Here is a 21,868-nt window from a genome sequence, read left to right as displayed (position 1 = left end):
TGGACTAACATTGTGTAATTAGCTCCTAATATTTCCTAATATTTTGGTCATAAAAGCTAAGAGACAGCGGTACTCGGTCGCTTGGTCGCCGGTCTTTTGGTCGCCTGGAAGGTTATTGATAATTACCATTTAAATCGTTGCTCAAATTCCCTAAATACAAACTGTGAATTATTATTTAGTCATACTTAATGCCCTATTAATTATTAGGCTAAAAAAAGCTCCAAATTTCCCGTACCGTGTTGTTTTACCTTGTTTTGTCGCCAGTCTTTTGGTCGCCCGGACCCAAACAACGGGCGACCAAAAGACTGGCGACATAACAAGGTAAAACAAGACGGTCTACGCATCAATAAAAGCCAACAATGGCCATGAGCAGTTTCACTGAGCCGATATGTGATTGTATAAGAGTTTGTATGTACATGAGTTGTCCCCTTAGGAAAGGACGTCAGTCAGGGTCTTAACAAGTTCTCCAACAAAACACAATAGTATGGGAAATTTGGAGCTTTTTTTAGCCTAATAATTAATAGGGCATTAAGTATGACTAAATAATAATTCACAGTTTGTATTTAGGGAATTTGAGCAACGATTTAAATGGTAGTTATCAATAACATTCCGGGCGACCAAAAGACCGGCGACCAAATGACCGCACACAAGAGACAGCATTAGCTTGAAATTCTGAAGGATTGCCTGTTCAATTTCCAAAGCAAAATTGCTTCAGCGATGCTCCCTATCATCTCAAGAAAGGTACACGGTGACCCCTCGTCGTTTATTTTGTAACGCGATGCGACTTCTCCGCAAGGTTGTTGTTGCCTTTGTAGCTTTCTATTACTGTTAAGTGCTTTCGCCCTTGGGGAAATTGAACTCCTTCTCGCTGGGCTCAAGCAAGGTCAACGCTTCCGTCGTGCTATTTCACTCGGCATCAAGACGTCTTGCCGGTTTGCGGCGGCTAATTACCCTTTAAAACCTGTGTTTGTTCCCGTTAAGTGGATACGACAACACGATGAAATGAAAATGCAACCAACAGGTTTTGGAAAGACGGGGAAAATAAGCCCCGCCAACTTGAGGCGCCAATCACAACACCGAAGAAGAAATTGAATGTTAATGTATTCAGCGAGTGACTGACGGCTCATTCGGTCGCCAGCGTCGGGAGATGATCCCGCCGACATGTCTGTCCAATCATCTGTGGCGCAAAGCGTCTCGTGTTGGCCAAGCACTCCCTGTGAAAAATAGAAGCAATCATTTATTCATCGATTGAAACATCACAGGAGGGGAGAAGAACGGTGGAACACGGGTTGTTTAGCAAAGAATGGGGATAAAAGATTGACAGAGCGAAAGATGGACTGCAAAGACACGGGGCAGGGATCGAGCCAAACCCAGCGTGGATCAAGGCGAGAGCGTCAAAAGGCGGCGTGCTGACAAAAAGGACAGTTTTACACCAACAAAGGACTTCAAAGTGTACCGAGCGGAGGCTTGATGCGAGATGAGGGGTGTGTGTAAGGGGGATGGTGGTTGCAGTTTACTCCAATAGCGCTAACAATCCGACCTTTCCAAACATCAAAGGTAAACAGAAGCTTTGAGAAAATGAAGAGCGGCGAGAAAATGCAAAGCTTTCATCAAGCGAGTGATGTTCCTCAACGTGGATTGGGATCAATGTTCCCTCTAAGCTGCGCACGTGCGCAATTGCGCACTACTCTCGTCTTCTATGCGCACAGCAAATCATATGGAGCGCACAAAATAAAATCCCATTTTTTTATTTTTTAGCTGTGAGGCTGACGCGTGAACCACTCATCCGCCGGGCCGCCCATTCATAGATGTTAATCATTACATTGTATTATTACTAAATCATTTATGTGTAGTAGACATGCACCTGCTTATGGCAGGTGTGATACTGGTGTGTGCCCATAGCGAGCAATGATGATGTTGCTCACACCAGTACTCAGTGTGCTCAGGGAGGTTGTCTTTCTGCCCAGACAAACAAAAAAATTGAGGGAATATTGATTGGGATGCACATTTTAATTTACTGCCGCTGATGGTAATAAAATTCTGAACTCCCCACTGATTTTATCTGGACTAGCCGACCTCCCGGTTTTATTCCACTTGACTATGAAAAACCATCAATACTAAAAAAACTAAAATGTCACCAATCTGCCATATGGCACATTGAAAGTGTTCCAGTCTTTAAAGGGAGAGATTTCATTTTGTGACTGTGCAGTGTGGTAACAAAATAAATAAAATACATATACACATCTGGAGTAATTTACTCATTGGCTGGCATTGTAGAGTAATAAGTACGACCTTCAATCGTGTTTTCTTTTAAAAGGAATGGTGGGAACGGGTGTGACTCTTTAAATTTCAAGCAATTACCGTATTTTCACGACTATAAGGCCCACTTAAAAGTCTTAAATTTTCTCAAAAATAGATAGGGCGCCTTATAATCCAGTATGCTTTATATATGGAAAAAAATGTGTCATTCATTGAGGGTGCGCCTTATAATGCGGTGCGCCTTATAGTCGTGAAAATGCGATATACTGCTAGACAACTGCCAGCAGGTGGCAGCGATGTGGCTTTTTGGATCTGAAATCGGTGTACTTTGTTTTGTTGATGAATTTGTGGAGGTTTGAGGCGGAAAAACACCAAAATTGTATACTAATGCTTGTTACAATTCTATTATAGATGTCCCCCCAAAACTATTCTTCTAAACACAGTCCTTCTCTGTTTTTTATTTTTTTTGGTATTGACACAAGTGAACTATCTCATTTCAGGTACAACACGTCGAGTACAACTGGAAAAAAGAAAGAGAGGCTTTTTTTGTCCACCGGGAGTTACATTGAAAACAAGTTGCGTCCTTCACAAGCCGATACATGTCATGGGACAAGAAAAAAGGAGTTTCAACCACAGTTGCATGGAGGGATTGACAATCTTAAGGTAGGTACATTCTCTCATATTTAACTTTTTTTGATATTCAGATTCCTCCCATGCGCTTATAAAAAAATAAATAAAAATAAGAAGCTACGGCGCCAACAATTACAGTGATACAAAGACCAGAAATTAAGTAAAAAAATGAACAATACAAGAAATAATACCCCAAAAAAGCAGCTAAAAATATCAAAATTCCCATAGTGAAATCCTCCATGATGTTTGATTTAATTTATTTTTTTAACAATAGGCTAACATCGAAGGAAAGACATTCAGTAGCGGTAGAAAACACTCATGCAAAAAAAATAAAATAAAATAAGAAAGCTTTTTTCCCACACGAACATGGAACTTTTGAATGAGCTTCGCCGAAAGAGCCCAGCAACAGTCGGGGCCTTCGGTCGTTATTGTCGCTGTCCTCGATGGACTTTATTTGCTACTATACTCCATGAAAAACGAAATGACTTGATGTACTGTCAGTCTCTTTGGGGGGGTAATTGGGGTTATTCTTTGTGAGGGGTTATGATTTATGTTTTTTTTTCCGCTTGGAAATGAAATGTTAGTCTTTGTTTAACGACTCACAGCAAAAAAATCACAGCCGTCGGAATGAGTGAAGTTTGATGATGATGATGATATTAACAAAGGCATGTTTTTTTTTTATTTCTCCATTTTTGGCATCTGTTGTATTACTTTCTGTTATACATATATATAGAGCGCTTTATATAGGTGTGGTCTACTTTTACAATCATTTTCTATGCAGTAAACAATGAAGATTTTCATTCCAAACTAATCGTCTGACAAAAAGATGGCAGCTATAAAATGGTAACTATTGCCTAACTAGTATTATCACAGTATGATTTTTTTTAAATTTATTTAAATATACAAATGTATCCTTTTTCTTCTTTGTCGTTTAAAAAAGAGGGAACAAACAGAATTATTTTAAAGAATCCTCTTGATGTGCCACCAGAACTCAAACACAGCATACATTTTTTTTTTTAATTAGATTTTCAATGACTACTGCAACTATTTAGCTATAACTATATGTAACCAACTAAAATTCATACTTGGTATTGTTAACCCATTTAAAGACAAGTGACTCATATATATTATGTGTATGTGTATAAATATTTGTATATATGTGTGTGTATATGTGTATATATGTATATATTTGTGTGTGTATATATATGTATGTGTGTATATATATATATATACTATGTATGTGTGTACATATATACTATGTATGTATGTATGTATGTATGTATGTATGTATTTATGTATACATGTATATAAATGTATATATATATGTATGTGTGTATATATGTATACATATATAAATGTGTATATATATATGTATGTGTATATATATGTATATATGTGTGTGTATGTATATTTGTGTGTGTATGTGTGTATATATATTTGTATGTGTATATGTGTATATATACGTGTGTGTGTGTGTGTGTGTATATATATATATATATATATATATATATATATATATATATATATATATATATATATATATATATATATATGAATGTGTATGTTTGTGTGTGTGTGTATGTATGTATGTATATATGCATGTATGTATATATATATATGTATATATGCATGTATGTATATATATATATATATGTATATATATGTATGTGTATATATATATGTATATATATATGTATGTATATATATATATGTATATATATATGTATGTGTATATATATATATATATATATATATATATATATATATATATATATATATATATATATATATGTATGTATGTATATATGTATACATGTATATAAATGTGTATATGTGTGTGTATATATATGTATATATGTGTGAATGTGTATATATATGTGTGTGTATGTGTCTGTGAATATGTGTACGTGTTTATATATGTGTATGTTTGTGTGTGTGTATATGTGTGTATATATGTGTATGTGTATGTATATATATATGCTAGTCACTGTAATAGTCAAACTCTTTGGTCATGTGATAATTACGTAAATTGGACGTAAATTTGGGTTCATAGCATTTAGAATGCTGTGTTTTGACCTGTGGTGTCACAGTCAACAGTTTCTTGAAAAACGAAATTGTTCAGTTCTCCTTTAAATCTAACCCTCTGATATTTCTCGATATTTTCTCCGTTAAAGTCCTCTGTGTACATTCTTTCGCAGGTACATACTTTATTTCGTACAATCCCGTTTTGCCGCGATTACAGTTCCTCCGAGCGAATGACGCGGAATAGCGTGACGTTGTACAGCACCTGATGCCCGTTGTTCCAAGCGTAGAGAGCGCGGTCCCGAGGGTTGTAGTCCAGCATTGAGATGTGCGAGTACTTGTTCTGGAAGGCGATGTCTATGTACTCGTACGTCGAGGAGTTGGTCGAGTAGGCGTAGTAGACCTTGGTGCCGCCGGAGTAGCCGTTGGTGACGTACAGCGTGCCGCAGATCATGAACGACTCGCCGGCGCTCCTTTTGGGGTGGTTGGTGGGCCAGCTTTTGACAGTCTGCAGCGTGTTGGGGTTCAGCTTGCTAATCACGATGTTGCCGGCGTTCTGGTTGGTGGCGTAGACCGCCCACAGGCCCCCCTCGTCCACCATCAGATCAATGTACGAGTGGCCGCCCCAGGCGTAGTGATACGCGTTGTTGAAGCCGGCGTAGTCCAGCTGCCGAGACTTGCTGATGGCGGAGGTGCGGAAGTCGAACTTGATGATGACGTGGCTCTGGAACTTGTTGAAGTAGATTGAGCCGTTGTAGACCACCTGGCCCGTTCCGGACCAAGGGTGGGGGAGCCGGTGGGAGGTGAAATTGTCGGTTGACATGAAGTCCTGCATGGACTTGTACTCCCGCACAAAGCGGTTGTTGTGGTAACCGTCCATGTACCAGACCTGTCAGCCACAGTAAATGAGAATCGTCATTCCAAACAAATTTAATCGTATCAGCCAGCAGACACGAAGGAGGAACACGATAATACCTCGACTTGCCTCAATTTACATGTTTTTGAGTTATGACCTTGCCTTGTGTTGTGAGTCTAAATATTACTTCATCCTTTTGTGACTTCATTGGAAAGCTCCGTCCAATGTGGCTGCTAGCTAATTCAATCAAAACAGCTCGTCTTAGACTTAATTCGTGCATTGTTCGGGTTGTCGATGGCGGGACCTCTGCCAAACTGCTACCGCAGGAGGCTAACAGCTTCATTCACCAACAGAAATTGACATTTCCTTCCCTCACGCTTCCTAATACCAATGTATGGATCCACAAAATGGAGTCTTGCTGAAACAATTGGCAGAGGGATGCCGGCTGGCTAAATAATGGATAGAGCAGCATCGAAAAATGATACAACAGATCGGCCATGTTGCTTTACCCTTTAAATTTTACACTCTACAGTCAGAACGCTGACCTTTTCTCTGGCACCGCCACAGGATTTCGTCAGCACTGATTTAAGAAGACAGACAGATCGACGTCAACAGTTTGCAACGCGTCAGCCTGCCTCTCGCCGTACGTGAATTTTAACCAGCTAAATGAAAACGCATGAATCCGGTGCAGAAACGCATCTTGCATTATTCAGTATATACTTCTGGATTAATTACACACAGTACAATGCAAACAAACCAACTGCAGGGAAAAGCGGGCACAACCGTTCCGTGTCTGCAAATATGCAAACGAGTCACGAATCCAATGAGCAGCGTCTCAAAACTAATAGATCATTACAGTTCAAGTCAAAGCAATTCCAGACATTTCCTTTGCGTATCGCTCATTTTTGTAGGCAGTTCACTTGCACTGAACAGATCACATTACACAGTCAACAAGCATCCCAATTAAATTAGCGCAGAGTTCTCCGCGAAACAGGCAGCGCCAAGATGTAATGGTGGATGAACACGGTCGGATGGACAAAGGATGGTTCTACCCCCAATAAAATATCTATTCTCAGAAGCTTTAAACACACACACACACACACTCACAGTTCCTGTTCTGCACCAGAGGCTCAAACACTTTTGATCTTTCTTTTACCTGTCATGCCGCCACGCACCATCCCGCTGGGATTGACTTATTTATAAATCACTTCAGAAAAGCTTTTTATTCAAATCCAGTATTCAATCTTAGCGTTCCTATCTCACAAGATATTTTTTGTTTGTTTTTCTTAGTGCCGATACATGCCACAATATTCTTTCATCTAGCTTTTTTCTTTCCACGTCCTGTGTCGAACAGTCTCACAATTTCCAATATTTTCTCCTCATTCCAAATTCAACACTGACAGTGGAATTCTTGACATGAAATACTTTTCAGCAAAGGACAAAAAAAAACAGAAGTTGAATAGACAGCGGCATGCTATTGTCACTTTCCTGCATTTTTCCACTTTCACGCCCCGCGAGGATAGCACAGCATCTCTTTCATGTGATCTGCTTATTATGTATTCGTTTCCAGGTAGCCTTGGCGGCATGCTAAATATAACATTAGGTCAGCAATTTGCAAGTTGAAGCAGCCTCCAGGAAGCAATTTACATAACAGTGGATGCTCTTCATCCTCCCGACGTGACATTGAAAGTTGGGTCGTTGCTATCGTGGGGCCCAATAAAGTGCTCCTGTTTTGCCGCCAATAAAATGTGTTTACCCGCTGCGCTCACCTTTGCTTGTCCGCTGCGCTGCGTCTGGTTGAATCTACAATGATTTATATGCCATATTTGCATGTTTGTGTTGTGTTGAGAAAGTGTCACACTGGGTTAGAAGTTTGTTTTTAAAATTATGCGATTAAAAAGACGAAGCCGACAATCGCAAATGGTAAATGTGCTCCAAATTTGCTCGTTTTACATCTTTAAGCGTTGATCAACAAATGCAATTCATTGTAACGTGTCCTTTTTTAGAGTTTCGTAGTGGATGGAAGAAGGTGTCACCCTCTACATAGATAATTAGCACTTGTAGTTAACTGAGAAGGGTCCGCATAATGGTAAACAAGAAATATTTAGTATTTTCTCCCACAATTGTCATAGACTGTCATCAGAGACGAATAAAAAGTCAGGCTTTCGGTTTGAGTGATGTGACTCAATATTATCTTGCATTTCCAAATCATTTAAGAATGCGATAATCTCTACCCTTCCGGCTTAAGCACGTTGAGCTGCGTTCTTTTCTGTAACAAACGTCTCTTTCAGGAATGATCCAAGGGGGAATTTAATGCAATTCCGTTTCGCTCATTTGTCCCGTTGGCTGAGTCAACGGCGGTTGAAAAGCTGCCAACAAAGGCCAATGAGTGCCAACCTAAAGACTGGGTCCACAGACGCTCGTCGAATGGTGTGTCGGAGGAGCTTTACTTGGGTTTTGCGCTCATTGTAAAGAGCCGTTGAGCTTCTATCCCCATTCCAGTACATTCTGTACACCCATGCATCTTAATATTCCTCCTTATTTTATGAAGACAGCCTCTTTTTACAACTTCCACGATATGTCAGCTCTAACTTTGAACACGACGTACAGACGAGCACTAGTTACGACACAAGACGCTAGCTTCAATATTTATTTAGGTCAATCATTTCCAAGTTCGGATATTTCGGCACTTCTCGCAGGGTATCAAGCCAAAGCAAATCATTTCAAATAAGCTTTCATAAGAGTCAATGTAATATAAAAGTGAACCGACATACCCTTGTGTCTCCTTCAGCTGCCAAGGGATCCGTCATCCAGGAGCCGAACCTGGACCCCGACGTCTTGATAGTGATGGGGTCGCTGATGTCCGTTAATTTGCCGCATGCTGCAAAGGACAGGAGGTAAGAAGACAGGAGCCAAAACCATTCAGGGTTGCTTTATCTGAAACAGCAATTCATTAGGCCAGGATTTCATTTGCTTGACATCCAAACGAGTTTGCCTGAAAGATGAGGGAGTTGAAGTCCATCTGGCCGCTCTCCGTTTCCTTTCAAACGGTCAATAGATTCTTCTTGCTATTCCGCTCACACATGAGTTGCTCTGTGTATTCACTATGTTTTTAATTGGCAATGATGGAGTTCTACGTGCGAACTTGACAAAACTAGCGTGGCCGCCACTCTACACGACCCGCGTTCCGATTTTAACGAGAACGGATTAGTTCAGGGATATAAAACGCTTGCCGTTAAGCATCCATTTCTTCGGACGCCATTTCGCTCGGGCAAATGTCGATTAGGATGATTGGATGGCTTCATTGGTAATGAGCCATTTCGAGCCACTAATTTAAAGACCGAGTCATAATAGCCTGTTTCGGCTCGTCATTAGCCCCTTTTGCACAAATTTCCAGTCATTATCCGCTAACTGTGCAACTCCTCGTCTCTTTTTAAGCCTCTTAAAACCTCCCCCTGCTGTTAAATGCTCCAAGTTTTTCCACTTTTCTATCTTCACTTCCAAGTAGAGGATCCATGTGTCTGTCAGTTAGCTGTAATTATGGGATAAAATTTATTCTGATGGTTCTGTTGGGAATTGAACATTCTAAGATAACTGAAGTCTTAAAAGTGTTGCCTGGATTTGAAACTTTCCCCAAAACCTAAATTCCATCATTCCCGAACCCATTACGTAGCTACCATCGATGTCAATAGACGCCCATACATAAGGTAAGTTTATGTTTACACAAACTGACTCTTTGGTTCTATCATTTTTATCATCTGTTACATTCAAAGCAATGCATTTGTAAGGGTCACCGATGATTCACTGTTAGAGATATACACAGCATTTACTATTTACAGTAGGGCTTGTATCTCTTCCATCATCCTCAACAGGATTAGAATGAAGTCATAAATGCTTCATCTACTTAACCATTCGTTTATTTTCTGCAATTAAGCCTCCATTTTAGGACGCTCTAATAAAGTCTGGAGGGTTTAATCCCTTGTTGGCCTAAATGTATGGAAATCAAAATAAACCCGATAGAAAGTGGCGGCTTGATGACAAAACACTGTTTTGGGCAACTGGGATGATGACAATGTTAAGCGCCGCATAGTCAACTTTATTGTCTTAGCCACCCTGTTTTGAGCTCCGAAACCAAGTCTTATAGTCATTATTTAACCTAAACAGTTGATGAAGTATTATTTGAAGTGCTAGCCAAGACTTATGGTCAATTTCGAACTCCTCCCTACAAGCGAGTGGAGGGAATGGTGTTAGAATAATGGCAAGTCTGTACTAGTATAGACTTCCTGCGCCATTCATCAGCATTGAGGATTAGCCCCAAGCGCTCACGTTGTTGGGATGTGACGGCGGGTGATTTATCGATTTGATTATTGCCCGGCCAGCTGAAGCGTCCCCTTGATCAATGACCATTGTAGCCCGTCCCCATCCTATCTCCCTGAGCAGTGCCATTGGACGATTCTCCGACAAAGGTTGAAGGACAGAAAATACTTAAGCTATTTTTTGTGATCCTCCTAGTATTCTTACTTCATTAAGGTAGACTCACAAAAGCTCTTACCTGAAAAGTCACAGGACATCCAGCATTTGAACCGTTTCTAGGCGTCCTATTATGCCCAATAATGTCTTCTGTATATTACACAGACCCGTATCGCTTAATTGATATTTATTAACTCGCCATAGCAAAACAAAAGTCTTCGCGAATAACTCTCGAGATTCCGTCCACGGCAAAATTGCCCTTCCATTGAACTTTATAACTTTAATTAGACTTTTCCCCCCTCCTGTTCGGTCCCACTGCCGCTTATGCGGTTGATTGACCTTCACGAGTGGAATCTCAACAAGCGTTTGTCTCGACATGAAAGGACCGGCGAGCCTCGATTTTTGCCGCCTCTCGCTGCGCGACCTCGTCTTTTATCTCTTCTCATCTTGTCTACATGCACCAATTGCGCTCCAAGCATCAAGTCTGTTTGTTTGAGAAAAAGAAAAATAGTCCTGCTGAGCACAAGTGAGCCCTTGAGATTTCTAAAGGAAAAAGCTGGGTCATTGCTAAGCAATTTTTAAGTCATAGAAAACTTGGATAGTCTCAAAATGCTCTTTAGTTCATCATACTGAAGCCACCTGTTCCGTGGACATTAGCATAGACATGAACAGGTAGGAGGCGTTGTTGTTGATGGTGTGTACACTATTTTTTTAATCTAGTTTTCTTGGTGGAAATCGCTCTCTTGTTCATAATGACATTTGGTAGGTAACTTGTACAGATGTGTACGCCCATTTATTTTTGTAATCTGTGCAGATTGATTACGTTTAAGAGTTGGACAGTAGCGTATAAGCAAACCCTTTTTGTCATTCCTTTAGCATGTGGTATAGCAGGTTGAAAGGATAAAAAGGATCATTTCTCTTGAATGAAGGAAAGGTTGAGTAGGGTTTTCATATCGATTCAAGTCATAAAATATTAGTGTTGTTAAGGGGCACTTTAAGGGGAAAACACTTTCAAGTGGTAAATGAGAACTCGCTGACCTGTAACTAATTCGGAGAATTTTGTCACTCGCTAGGATTACCGAGCCAAAATGATTTCTCAAGAACTCTCTGTGCATAATAATGAAATAATAATTAAAAATACAAGCACAGGGACACATTCTACCCGTGATTTACAGCCTTGCTGCTGTCTTATTCAATCGAGTGTGGGTGTGCATGTATTAGCGCCGGGGCTTGTAACAGAGGTGTGAAGAAGACACTGGCGACGGACTGGAAAGTAAAAGGACTTTGCCGAGCCGTAAAAGCATTTATCACTACAGCATCGCCTCTGTATTTTTGTCAGAAGATCATGATGTTGTCATTGAGCCTGAATTAACCCCAGTACCGTATTTTCCAGACTATAAATCACACAGATAGTTTGCCGTTAGATTTTGTTAGTAGGTTTTTCATATAACTATAGACTGTTAACAGATGCTTGTTTAGTCTGATTTTCTCCATTTTACTATTATTACTTTAAAGCCGCTTTAACGTCAACGTCACGTGTGCCGGACCATTTTAGATATAATTTTTAGATTTTTTTTAAATAAATGGATTAAAAGAACTGGAATAAAATCCCTGAATATTCAGTTTTTTTATAGATCTAAAACAATGTTTATTTTAGCTTTTTTTAATATAAAATGGATTAAAAAATGACAATTATTGATTTAAAAGGGGGAAAATCAGGAAATTTCATATACATCTATACTCTTCATTTTAATTTCATCCTTAAACAGAAAGTCGGCACTCATGATTTACTTTCCCGGGCCACCCAAAAAAAAATTATGCGGCGGGCCAGATTAGGCCCCCGGGCCGCCACTTTGACACATGCTTTAAAGTATGTTCTTGGTTTCTTATAAAATAAAATAGAAATTGCCTTCCAAAAATGCGACTTAATACTCCACTGCGACATCTATTTTTTTCTCTCATTGTGTATTCTTTGGTGCGTCGTCTTAGACTCAGGTGTGACTTCTAGTAAAAAAAAATAAAAAAAAATGACACATGGACGTTAGTACCTACCGTTTCAAGTTAATTTTAAAATATTTTTTGCCAGTTTGTGTCTTAGTTGAAATGCAATTAAAGCTCCTTTTCGAGAAATAGCTATTTCTTCACCCTCTTAATTTTTAAAAATACGCTAGCTGCAACTTTTAGCTGCACTTTTCACTTTACCCAAAATGCAACATGAACCGTATACGTCGAAGGTGACAATGTGAATGTACCTGAGCGTCTTCTCTGTGCGTGAGTGCGTGCACGTGTCTGCGTCTGCTGTGGCCTACCTAATTTTTGCATGCACGCTCGCAGCCGCTCCTCGAGATTTGACACTCGGTTGTGGAGCTCCTCGTAGTCATAGGCCCCCATCTCCTCCTGCAGCCCGCTTAGCACTGACGTCAGATTCTGGACCTCCTCCTTAAACTGCAATACCAATTTGGCATCGGCCTTGTACTCCACCAACACCGGTATCAACGGCCTAAGCTCCTCCATTTTCGCCTTTATGGCCTGAAAGGATTAGAATAAGCTCGGTTGAGTGTCACGGCGCCTCGCAAAACCGACCCCGCCACCCTCCCCAGCGTCGGCGAGAGAAAAACAAAAAAAATCTGGCTTTGCCTGGCTACGCTAACACTGACCTGCCACCAAGACCCCCAGTGTGTGTTGTGTGTACTTGTGTGAGTATATGTGCGTGTGCACAAACCAGCAAATGTTTTTTTTTTTTTGCTCTCGAAGTTCCGTCCCGGCGGTGACCAGCCGCTTAAGACAAACAAATCAAAATTCAAAAAAAGCAAGCCCTCGGTACACCAGCAACAATTGGGAAAGCTCTTTATTGGTCATTGTCTTTTTTTTTTAAATGCAACATTGTAGTAAGGGTTACATGCGTCTTTTTTTTTTTCTTTTTTGACATGTCACACACAACTGGAATTTTACGTTTTGAGTTTTTTCTTTCAAAAATGTTCTTGGTGGATTTGTCGAGGAACCAAATATGCATAGACAAAAGCTCGAAAGCAAGTAGAATGAAATAACAACAATTAGAGGAGATCCATTACACTTGGAAATCAAAAGTAGGAGGGGGACAGCAATAATTAACATGCAGGAAGAGATCAGTGGTGTGGGAGGGGGCGTGTCTGCCTGTAATGGTCACTAAAATAACTGCCCGAAAAAAAGCTCTCACTGGGGTCAAAGGGGAAGGAAAGGGGGAGAAAAATCTGGATTTTTGACCTGCCTCTTCTTCCCTGTGGCTCTTTCTCTTTCTCTCTCTCTTTACATGTCTTAAAGTTAGCCCTGCAAGCAAGAAAACGACAGGCTGTTGATAGCAGCTTGCTAACCTCGCTAGCAGACACACAACAAACAAAACGCGCAAGATTTTTTTTGTTTTTTGTTTTGCACAGAACAAAAAAACAACAACACACATGCAATGAGTAGTGAGTCGTGGGTATGGCCGTAAACATGCATGGGAGGGCTCACGCCGTAGATTTTGGAACTGACCAATCCAGCACCAGATCTTGAAAGTATATAAAATATTGTACTGCTAAATAATCAAAACATTGCAACAAACGTGCAAATGTTCAGGAATATATTTTTAAAAATTTGCAACTTAACGGCGCCAACATGTTCCGATTTTTTTTCTTTAGTTGAGGCAATTGTTGGAGGGAATATGGAATGAATGGAACACATTAAGTGGTCATGTAAATTGTCATTGAAAAAGATTTAGGGTCATATAGAAATTCTTTATGTTGTTGTTTGGTTGTAGTAAAGTTGAAAGTCAATTGGAAATGTAGTTTTTTATTTTTTATTTTAGTAATTATTGATTCTCACATATACAGCCAAGTCATTAACATAATGGGTGCCATTGAGAGGAGTGAAAAAGTTATTGTTATTGATTGTGATTTTCTTTAAAATCTATATATCTGAGTGACCCCAAACGTTTTGCAAGAAAGTTTACGTAAGGCCTTCGCATGTCAGGATCGGACTGATCCATCCCCCCCAAACAAGATCGGTATGACAGTGTACAATTCCTCACCTTGTATTGCTTAGCCATGTTCTGCATGTGGTTCTCTTCCACTTGCCTAAACTTGGTCTGCAAGCCACGGAGCTGCACTTCCATTTTCTCCACATACTGGAGTTCCCTCTGGGTTCTCTGGTCCAGAACTTGAATGGACTGGGTCATGTTCTGGACCTGAGAGCAAACTCAGTTGACGTCTTTGCTTCGGTTCATTTCGGCAAAGCTTAAAAGCGGGGTTACCTTCTCCAGAAGCTGCCTCAGTTGCTTTGTGCGGGCGTCCCTGGAGCACATAGATTGTTGGGGTGCCACCACGGTGCAGACGCACCTACCGTCGCCATCCTGGCCAGAACTGTAAACCTGCCACGACTCCTCCGGGTTGGCCGGCAGCACCTGAAGGGCGGGAAAAGTGGGGTGTTGAGTGGTGGTGGTGATTGAGAAAGATAATCTAGCGCCATCTGAATGGTAGATGATCTTGATTCAAGGTAAATGAGAAACATTTAGCATGGTCGTGAACAGGTGAGGATATTCAATTTAATTCGTAGAACTGACAATGAATTTTTCTTACGTGTCGATGGAATGTTTGGTGAAATGATGAGAATCTTGTCTCAATGTACTCAGAAAATGACTTAGCTGTTGTCAAATGGAGGTCTGTTTAGTTCAACGGCTATCTTGTATGAACAACAGGTTAACATCAGAGGGTAATTGCACCTTCTGTCATCTAGTAGAAGGACGCTTAATTGTTCTGTAGTGCAGTGATTGGGAATCAATGCTATCTGTTAGCTATCTTCTGGATATCAGAGTTTGGTGACCCAACGTAATAGCCGAAGTTCCTCGACACAGAAAATGGCGGAAAGTCGCAATCTGTATTATTTTGCTCTCGTGCCATCAGGGCAAACAGAATCAATCCTTTCCTGGCTGGACTCATTCGTTTGCAGGAAAAGGAATTCTGACCGACTGGCTAAACCGTGGAAGAGGAAAAAAAAACATTAATCACTGTGCAAATCCCGCGTGCACCTGCTGATTTCATCTGTAGGTGGAAGCTGCGAACAAATTGGAAAAATGTAGATGACGCTCCACTGCACTGGCGACAAAGAGCCCAACCCCTCATCAAACTAACATTTGGTCTTGGGTTTTAGGAAATAAAGCAATGAATCAGATGATTTGAGCCGAGCTTTACCAGATCGTGCCATTGTTTTTTTGTTTCTTGGCGAGTCAGACCAGAACAAATACCTTCAAACAACTCCTTTAGGTTTAACCACTGGTCTAGGGAGATACTTAGACTGGTAAACGATTGGCTGTTGTTTTTTAGACAATACGTTTGAGGTGTTTAATGCTTCATTTGTCATTAATTTGAGGGAATTACTGATGAGCTCCACTTGGGAGAGTTGCGATTGTGCTCTTGTAGATTGACCCTCAGTTTTGTCACATGTTGGACAGTTGAAATGCCTGTTGCTGGTTAACCCATCAAATGTGGCTTTGATTTTGTCATATTGTCACCAGAATTCTTATTCGAGATAAAAAAAAAGTTAGGTAGCCAAAGGAGAAATGGAAAAAGCCGCAGACTTACTCCGGTGCTGCGGTCCGGATAGCCACCGTGCGCCGCCGTCAGCTTGGTGGTATTAAGCCCCACCAGAGACGGCAACGTCTGCGACATCCAGTTGGTAATCATTGCCATGGTGCTCAGCACCACGCCGATTTTAAGCAACGGCACCGACATCTTCCTCCGAAAGTAAGCCTCCGCTCACGCCGTCTTCATTCCAACCACTCCTGGGAAGATTTGCTTCAAACGGGGGTGGCGTAGCCCGGTCTGGCTGGCTGGTTGGCACCGGGACTCCGGCTCAGTTCTCCGTTCCTGGCACATCTTCTTCTTCTCCCGACGTAACTCGATGCAGTGGAATTTCTCCGGAGTGACCGAAAGGAACCGGCGCAGGACCCCTTGCGCTTGGTTCAGCTTTCTCCCGCGCACTGCTCCCTCTTTCCGATGCGCCTCTTTACTATTTGCTTCACGCCCACAACCCGCCTCCCGCCTGCCTTCGTTAGGAGGCAGCACTCTCCGAATGGATGAGAGCGAGTGGGATGGAGGAGGGGAGGGCCACTAGGCATCTATCTCCAGACGCAATGATGTCAGCCAGGCTCGTGGAAAAATCTGCGATTGCAGTCTGAGCCGCTCATCCCGGCTCGACAACCCCCCTGGGCCGAGATGACAATCTGGGATTAACTAGAATTGTCGCGGTGGCCAGGGGATGCTCTCGGTCACCCCGACAACCCTGCTTCCATCCTTCAAGCCACCTCTGAGCAAACTCCAAGCTTGTCATACGGCTTCTCTAACGATTGTCGAACGCAGTGGCGGACTCTGGCGCCATCTGCATGTGAAATGTAGTAATGCCTATTTTTGAGGCATGTGCGATGTCCAGACGTTTTCTCAAGCCTGAGGTGAGTTAGTCAATCTAAATTTAGGCAAAAGCCAGAGGTGGATTAAGTTTAAGGTCCATGTCCTAACTGTTCAATACAAAGAAGAAATATTTTTTAAAGAAATATATAATTAGTAGTGATGTGCAAGAAATTAAATGCTCCTCCACAAGATGGCAGAATGCACAATTCACTTGCGTTTTACCTGTTACCCGTCATAGAACATTATAGCTTTGCGTTCACCTGAACAGGCAACATTTCATCAAAATGTGTTATTTGATGAATTAACATATATTCACTGCCATCACCGGCAATCAATTATACACATATTTTATGACCCATCCCAGGCAAAATGGCGTTTTCTGACCCCGTCCCAGGAAAAACAGATTGCTTGTCTAGCGCCTAGTGAGTTAAATGTTTGCCCTACAAGAAGTTAAGCTTTATTTTATCAGGAAGACTTTGTGTGACATTTTTATTGGTTGTGTGTTGATGCCGGTGTGATTTTTCTCATGTACAATATGAGCTTTGGCTCCATAAACGTGGTGAAACGCTCTTCCCACCAATGACTCATATCATCCCTTTCTGTTGACATTCGCTTTCATACACCAAGCTTTTTGTATCCAGTTCAGCCACGTGAAATAAGACAGTGTGAAAATGGCAGCGATGCATCATGCATGAGACCCCCGGAATAGCCGCACTGCTTCCGTCCGCTGGTTTCTGTAACGTAATTTTAGGGAGGCGAAGCGCACTATTGCCACATTGGCGGCGCTCTCTGCCCTTGTGACCTTTGCGTTAGGATGGGGTGCATGAGCAGAAGCCCAGATATGCTTTCCTCCAATTATCTAAAAGTCACAAATGAGAAATCCTCTTTTCATTTTCCGCTGGAAAATGAGCGTTCAAAGTTGCTAACCCACAAAACATGTTTTTTTTGAGAAAGTAACATCATAGCCCATGCTGTGTTAGAGTGAGCCGCAGTTGCCATGACGACAATCACACATACACACAAAGGCAATCACACTCCCGGCCCACAAGCGCACCACGACAATGTACTAACTCCCACTCTGACTGCTACTCGCAGCGTTTCACCTCAAGCTTCATATTTAGTCCATTTTAACTCAACACTGCATTTAATTTATTGGCTGTGTAACGCTGATTATTGGGCGGAATTGTGCAAATTTTGAAGTCAACTGATTCCATTGGGATCTGCCCTCAAACAATGGCCTGATAAATAAAAAAAATGATAGTGTACACACCACTAACAACAACAAGTAGTTTTAACTCGACAATTAAGTCTTGAAAAAGGTCACATTTTTGAAAGTGATTTTTGATCAATTGCATTGAGGTCTATTAATCTTGCTTTTGATTTGTTCTTATGATTTCATACCGAATATTCGACACACGGCGTTCCCCCAGGCCACGCCTCCTATTGGCTTACCGTCAATCAGCCGGTGCTCCATTCAGCCCTGACCCAAATAAACTGCACGAGAGAATCGTATGCTCACCTAGCTCCACGTACCTTTAACTGATGGCTTCCACTCGCCGCTGTAAATAGCCGCCATTGTTTGATCGTGTCAGTGTTCAATGTTTATTTTTTAAAAAGTGAATAGAATAGACATTCTTGATTGACATTTGGAAATGAATCGAGATCTGCCACAGTGAGATGTCAATATTTTCCAAGACCGTAGGATTGGTAAAGAGCTTCTTTTCAATGATTTTTGTCACTCGGATCGTAGTTTATTTATTGTGCCTGCGCTCGAATAGGGGTCAGAGGTCTTTAGAAAATATCCATAAATATGGGAGAAGCCATTTAAACCATGCAATTTAATGTAAAATCCACATCTTTGGATACAATTCGAGTTTTCTGTCAGCCAATCGCATCATTTTTTTTTGTCTAAACAACCCTAATATGCGACAATAACAACAAATTTAAACTAGAGTGAAAAAGTCCTCCACCATACGTAATGTAATTGATTTTTATAAACAACGACGGCATTAAAAGTTCAATACTCAACCAAGTGCACTGGATGCCATTAACAGAAAGGTATGGTTCTTTAAATAAATAAACGTTTCTGTTGCGTTCAAGGCAGACTGCACTCAACAACAAATTAGACATTTTCAATGGAGCCTGTTTTTTCAGCAACAATTTTCCTTTTGAATGCCTTCCTACCAGTTTTAAGTGGTATAACGACGCCAACGCCCTTTTTATCAAGTTATGGCGGCTCAGGCGTTCATCATCTACACTTTGTAGTGAGAGCTTGTGTTGATGCATTGATCTCTTGCAATCTATTGTGAGCTCATCCTTAGTAAAAATAAGTAAACATAGCCTTAGGCACCAAAAAGAAAGCCATGAAATAATAAAAATTCTACACGGAAAGTAATCCCTCGAATATCGCGGTTAATGTAGACCAGACATGCCCGTGATAATTGAAAAATCGCAAAGTAGGGTTTTTCAGTGCTGAGTACGAGTTTCAGCATGGATTTTCACATTTTTATGAACTTTAAAAAACAATTAATAATTGATAGCAGAAAAAAATGGGAAATGATAATCAAGGGAAGATTGTCATTTGCTCTATGCTGTAAAACATTTGTAAAAGATTTTCTAAAGAACGATAGTTTGCAATAGTCGCATCGTTAAATTATTATCGACTATCAGTTTTAAAATACAATCTGTTGCAATATATTGTATGCATATAAACAGTACAGCATAAACTTGGTAGCGACTAGCCAAAATTTGAGTATCTTATACAAGACGTATCTAACATATGCAAAATTGTAATGCAAAACCTTTTACCATAACTATTTAATTGCTGTGATTTAAGAACAATATTGGCAGAACTTTGATCTCATGATGAAATGAAATGAAAATTTGATCTCAACTTGGCCAAAATTTCACAATAAAGTTGGATGACAACTTGCCCAGCAGTCAATAGTTATCTAAAAAAACATTAATCAATACATTCACCCTTTAACAAAAGATATCGTGGCCTACATGATCCAAAATGGGATGTTTACGTATGTATTACATAACATTTCTTTACCAATAATAGTCACTTGCCCTAGAAAGAACCATGTAAAATGACCACATAATATTTCCTGCATGGTGATATCAATTTATCCCTTAAAAAAATATTGCAAACTTTGCCCATATCACAACTTGCCCTGCTCAAAAATTGCGTGCGGGTCACACCCACCTTCTGAAACGTTACGTACCTTTTTTTAGTTTACCGATCACCACGTACTAATATTATTTACGCCTTAATGGACTCGCAGGGAATGCAGTTTATTTCCCATCACCGACTTCAACATCCAAACATTTTTGGGAACAAAGTACCACCGAGTCGGCGTTGACGATCTCGCTAAATCCGCTTTCTCCCGAGCCAATTAGAGGGCCAGATGACATTTGGAACAGGAAGCAGAGTGCAAAATGGCGTTTTCAAGACCAAACAAGAGCTTACTTGCGTGAGTTCCATGCCCATGACGATGAGGAGGACCAGCGTGAGGAGCTTGCTGGCGGGCTGCATGTCTCTCGCTGTGAGGACGGAGCCCCCCGCACCCTCACCTTGTCTTTTTTTCCCACGGCCGCCTTCCTCGCGTCTCCTTTTCCGGCGTTGCGGCTGTCGTTTTAGTGCCTCGATGACCAAACGTGAGCGTACAGTAGCCCCCCTCCTCCACCTCTCTCTTTTCTTTTTTTTCTCAGCGAGGATGCGAGCGCAGATGCATCCTTTTGGTCTCCAACGCGCCTCCTTCTTCTCCTGTCTCTCTCTCTCGTTTTGCACGTCAGGCTAGTAGCATTTGGGTCAATGGGTGGTAGAGCGTTCTAGGGGGGGCGCAAAGTTGACGTTACCCCCGTCGAAACAGGGTCATGCCGTCGATGCTGCCGGTTGGGGAGAGCGGTCGAGCGCGAGGTGCTGAGAGCCGGAAGTTGCAGGCTAATGATGGGGAGGAGGGATGCAGGGAGGGAGGGGGGAGGGATAACGGGAGGAGAAGGGATGGTTGGATGGAGGGAGGGAGGGAGGGAGGGTATTGGGTACTCCAAATGGCAGGAGTGAAAAGATGATGACTACGGAATCAAGAGGTCAATTAGGAAGACGAGATAGGGATTCATTGGAAAGATTTTTTTTAATGGACACTATAAATTAAATCATGTTTTTTAGGGTAATTGAGGCATTTGAGATTAACAAATTTTGTTTTTTTATCTACAGTTGTAAGTTACTTCTTTTTTTAATCCATCATACATCATTTTTATTGTTTTTTTATCTACAGTTGTAAGTTTCTCCTTTTTTTAATCCATCATACATCATTTTTTATTGTTTTTTTTTTTTACCCCTTTAATTCATTGAATGAACTTTAGTTGGGCTTCCTACTCAAAACTGATTGGACGTTCTCTGCTGTTAATAGCGCTTTTTAGTCATATCAGTTTCACTACCTTAGTTTTTATTAACTTGAATTCATTATACATTTATTTATAATTCTATCTAGTTTATTTTTAAATGACCTAAAATAATCACAGGGCTCAAAGTTCTTAAGAGTCAACTTTTGAATAGAATAACCTAAGTTGCAATAACATACCATTCGTTTTTTTGCATTGCTTTGTTTTTCAAAATCTAAATTTTCCCCCAATCACTTTCTTTATAAAGCCTCATAGTTCTTAAGTGTCATCTTTTGAATAGTTTCAATAATAAACCATTGACATGTCCATTTCCCCCATCAGTTAAACTTGTAGACAAAAAAAATCTAATATTGAGCCACACTCGATGAAGAAAACACTCTTTTTCTCAGATAAAAAGGGATCCAAAATAGAAGGAAGGAGGAAGCGGTTTTAAATTTAGGTCCCCACCAGATTTCTCTCCTCGGTCCCCGAGCGTGCTGCCATTAATTCCCCCTTTCATCACTTTCCCCTCTTCTTCCCCATCCCGGCTGCTCTACCGCTGCTTCCTTTACTGCAACGGCCCTGATTAGTTCCGTGTTAACAAGCGCCGTTGCCATCCACTGATTTATGATGAATATGAAAGCGGGTGAGCCGAGTCCTGAGAGGTCATTATTGCCCCGTCCGTCCATCGGCGTCCATCCCTCTGCCGTGAACATGATGACTTGTTTGTTATAAACGACCTTTTGAAATGTCAGCAGCCATTTTTTTGTTCTTTGCGCATCGTGGGTGGACCGCGACGCCTCCTGGATTTCAATGTAGTCAAAGC

The 21,868-nt window shown here is 41.0% G+C and overlaps 1 protein-coding gene and 1 long non-coding RNA gene across 3 annotated transcripts; one reads left to right on the top strand and one right to left on the bottom strand.

The window, feature by feature from the left end:
- Positions 1-4,920: 4,920 nt before the first annotated feature.
- olfm1b (olfactomedin 1b) lies at positions 4,921-20,605 on the bottom strand. 2 transcript variants are annotated; one of them, XM_077622164.1, is made up of 6 exons: positions 20,129-20,605; positions 14,505-14,654; positions 14,283-14,438; positions 12,547-12,766; positions 8,542-8,648; positions 4,921-5,800 (listed from the first exon to the last, which is right to left on the bottom strand). In XM_077622164.1, exons 1-6 carry the CDS (start codon positions 20,192-20,194, stop codon positions 5,126-5,128), a joined length of 1,374 nt encoding a protein of 457 aa, XP_077478290.1. In that variant the 5' UTR covers positions 20,195-20,605; the 3' UTR covers positions 4,921-5,125. The 2 variants fall into 2 exon arrangements, with proteins under 2 accessions (XP_077478290.1, XP_077478289.1); XM_077622163.1 differs by lacking the exon at positions 20,129-20,605 and adding an exon at positions 15,832-17,020.
- LOC144090572 (uncharacterized) lies at positions 8,571-18,385 on the top strand. Its single transcript, XR_013305438.1, has 2 exons — positions 8,571-8,664; positions 18,087-18,385. It is a non-coding gene; the product is annotated as an uncharacterized LOC144090572 (long non-coding RNA).
- Positions 20,606-21,868: the final 1,263 nt, after the last annotated feature.

This window comes from Stigmatopora argus, chromosome 16 (assembly GCF_051989625.1).
Source record: "Stigmatopora argus isolate UIUO_Sarg chromosome 16, RoL_Sarg_1.0, whole genome shotgun sequence".
Classification (NCBI taxonomy): Eukaryota; Metazoa; Chordata; class Actinopteri; order Syngnathiformes; family Syngnathidae; genus Stigmatopora; species Stigmatopora argus.
Note: the sequence above shows the minus strand (reverse complement) of the source record. Positions and strands in the feature narration are given on the sequence as shown.

Bases quoted from the DNA above. Each gene is read 5' to 3' on its own strand.
- olfm1b (XM_077622163.1), bottom strand. From the start codon at position 15,981: ATGTCGGTGCCGTTGCTTAAAATCGGCGTGGTGCTGAGCACCATGGCA. The intron at 14,655-15,831 runs GTAAGTCTGCGG...CCCGCCCTTCAG, and splicing joins ATCCGGACCGCAGCACCGGA to GTGCTGCCGGCCAACCCGGA. The intron at 8,649-12,546 runs GTAGGCCACAGC...TGTCCTTTGCAG, and splicing joins AGCGTGCATGCAAAAATTAG to CATGCGGCAAATTAACGGAC.